Source organism: Palaemon carinicauda, chromosome 27, assembly GCF_036898095.1.
Source record: "Palaemon carinicauda isolate YSFRI2023 chromosome 27, ASM3689809v2, whole genome shotgun sequence".
In the NCBI taxonomy this organism is placed as follows: domain Eukaryota; kingdom Metazoa; phylum Arthropoda; class Malacostraca; order Decapoda; family Palaemonidae; genus Palaemon; species Palaemon carinicauda.
Genome location: NC_090751.1, coordinates 20257915 through 20260414, shown reverse-complemented (window position 1 = coordinate 20260414; position 2500 = coordinate 20257915). Strand labels below are relative to the sequence as shown.

Genomic DNA, 2500 nt, shown 5'->3' with positions numbered 1-2500 from the left:
TGGTTTCTTCTCGGCGACAAGTCTTCTTTTCTTCGGGAATTCCCTCTCCGCTCATCCTCACCCACAGCTTTCCTCTTGAGAGTCTTCGGCATCGTTGCTTCTAATTGAGAACTAGGTCCGCCAAACTTACCTTATACACAAAGGACCTTCCTAGACTTACCTGCAGTTCTCAATGAACGTGGCAACCGAATCCCTTTCTTATATACCCTAGGTTGGAGGATTTTTCGAAATTTCTCATTTTTTGAAATTCGAAATTTCTCATTTTTTGAAATTCGAAATTTCATTTTTCTTAAATTCCCAAGCTTCGAAAGACAGTATGAGACTCAGAACCGAAAGTCTTCAACGACAATCTTAAAAAAAAAAGTCTTGAAAGACAATCTTCCGAAAAGTCTTCAGGAAACCAATATCGATTCTCGCTCTTTAGAGATATTGTGGCTCATCTGAAGTCAAATCTAGGATTGCTTTCATAATTCTGGTTTTTCGATTTTCATAGTTCTAGAAATTCTTAGAACACTAAACAATTCCTAGTTACCGAAAGTCTTTTCTTCAAAGATATCTTCTTCCAGTTTCCAACATTAGAAGTTTTTCTGGAGCCTAACCTAGGGTTAAAGAGTGTTACTTCCATTCCTGGAAATATTTTCTATTTCGCTTCACTCGAAATTGAAATAACTATGCGTTATGATTATGATGATTTCCAACTAACTATGTACTTGAGAGAGAGAGAGAGAGAGGAGAGAGAGAGAGAGAGAGAGAGAGGAGAGAGAGAGAGAGAGAGAGAGAGATTAAATTAGAAAACACTGAGACATTAACAATAATCTTCAAAGAAAACAGAATCATGAAGGAAAATATGTGTAAAAACAAACTTATGAAGGAGAGTTAATCGTATAAAGAGAAAAGAAAAAAGAGAGAGAGAGAGAGAGAGAGAGAGAGAGAGAGAGAGAGAGAGAGAGAGAGAGAGAGAGAGAGAGAGAGAGAGAGAGAGAGAATGATGGGTAGCCAGAACATGCTTCGGAGAACGCAAACACTTTTATCGGGGGGTCGTCGGTAATTGCCCCTGGTCCTTGATAATTGCGCCAGCGGCCATTAGAGAATCAATTAGCAAGAGAGATAATTACCAACACCCCCTCTTATTATACTGCTCCAACCCCCCCCCCCCCCCCCATCCCCCCCCCCTATTATCCAATTGGATTCCTGCTCTAATAAGTTACTTTATAACAATATAACATTATAACAACTCCGGGAAATTAGTCTGTGAAAAAAATAATAAAAAAGGGGGAATCTAAAGTGTCACGTAAGTAATTCCAAATTCATGGCAATTCTGGATTCTAATCCTGTAATTCCTAATTTCATTTCATGACGGTTCAGTTTATGAAAAATTCGACCGAAAATAACCTGAGGACGGACTGATTATTCCTCAATATTCGCTATTTTTTTTTCATTTCTTATTTTTATTTTAGGGCAACTTTTCATGTAGAAAACTGGATTTTTTCACTTTTTGGTTAAATATTGGTTTTGTAAAGTAAACAAATCAACTAAGTGTGTGTAAGTGTTTTTAAATTATATCACAGAAATATATTATATATATATATTTATATATATACATATATATATATATATATATATATATATATATATATATATATATATATATGTATGTATTTATAAGTGTGTACATATATATATACATATATATATATATATATATATATATATATATATATATATATATATATATATATATTATATATATATTATATATATACTGTATATATACATAAATATATATATATATATATATATATATATATATATATATATATATATATATATATATATTTATTTATTTATTATTCATATTCTCTCTCTCTCTCTCTCTCTCTCTCTCTCTCTCTCTCTCTCTCTCTCTCTCTCTCTCTCTCTCTCTCTCTCTCTCTCTCTCTCGTCCATAAATATTCGAGAAAAGTCTTGATTCTTGGTAGGTAACTTGTAAGCAAATACTTCGAGAGTAACACTAATTTCATTTTTTTTTTTTTCTTTTGCAAAGGTTAAAGGCATGAGCAATCCGTCGTCCTTAGCTCGCCAAGACTCGATGAAAACAAAGGGAATTAAAAGAGAAAGGTTGATTAAGACTACAAATGAAGCAATGAAAGAGCCTCCTTGAATAAAGGATGGGTAGACAGTTCGTGGAAAAACAAACAGCATATGGACTCCAGAACTTTGCAGTAGCGGGGAAAAATGCTATTCAACTAAACTGCTGAAGTTATATTTTTATGTATGGGAATTCTACCCATTAATGTGCTATGTAATTCTTCTATACAAGGAGAGAGAGCAAATTAAGAAAAAAAATATACTAATTAAATATACTTATTTGTCGAAGTAACTTTTTAAAGATTGTTTTCTTGGCAAAGGGCTTTTTCTTTGTCGAGCATTCAAAAACTGTTTTCTTGGAAAAAATGGTTTTTTTCATTGTCGAGCATTTTAAGATTGTTTTCTTGGCAAA

The 2500-nt window shown here is 32.9% G+C and overlaps 1 protein-coding gene across 1 annotated transcript in view; it reads right to left on the bottom strand.

The window, feature by feature from the left end:
- The window catches only part of LOC137620838 (ribosomal protein S6 kinase alpha-2-like), a 5475-nt gene extending 5383 nt beyond the window's left edge, over positions 1-92 (bottom strand). Inside the window, exon 1 of the mRNA XM_068351286.1 lies at positions 1-92. This exon is cut by the window's left edge and continues 537 nt beyond it. Coding sequence (XP_068207387.1) covers positions 1-92 — 92 coding nt within the window.
- Positions 93-2500: the final 2408 nt, after the last annotated feature.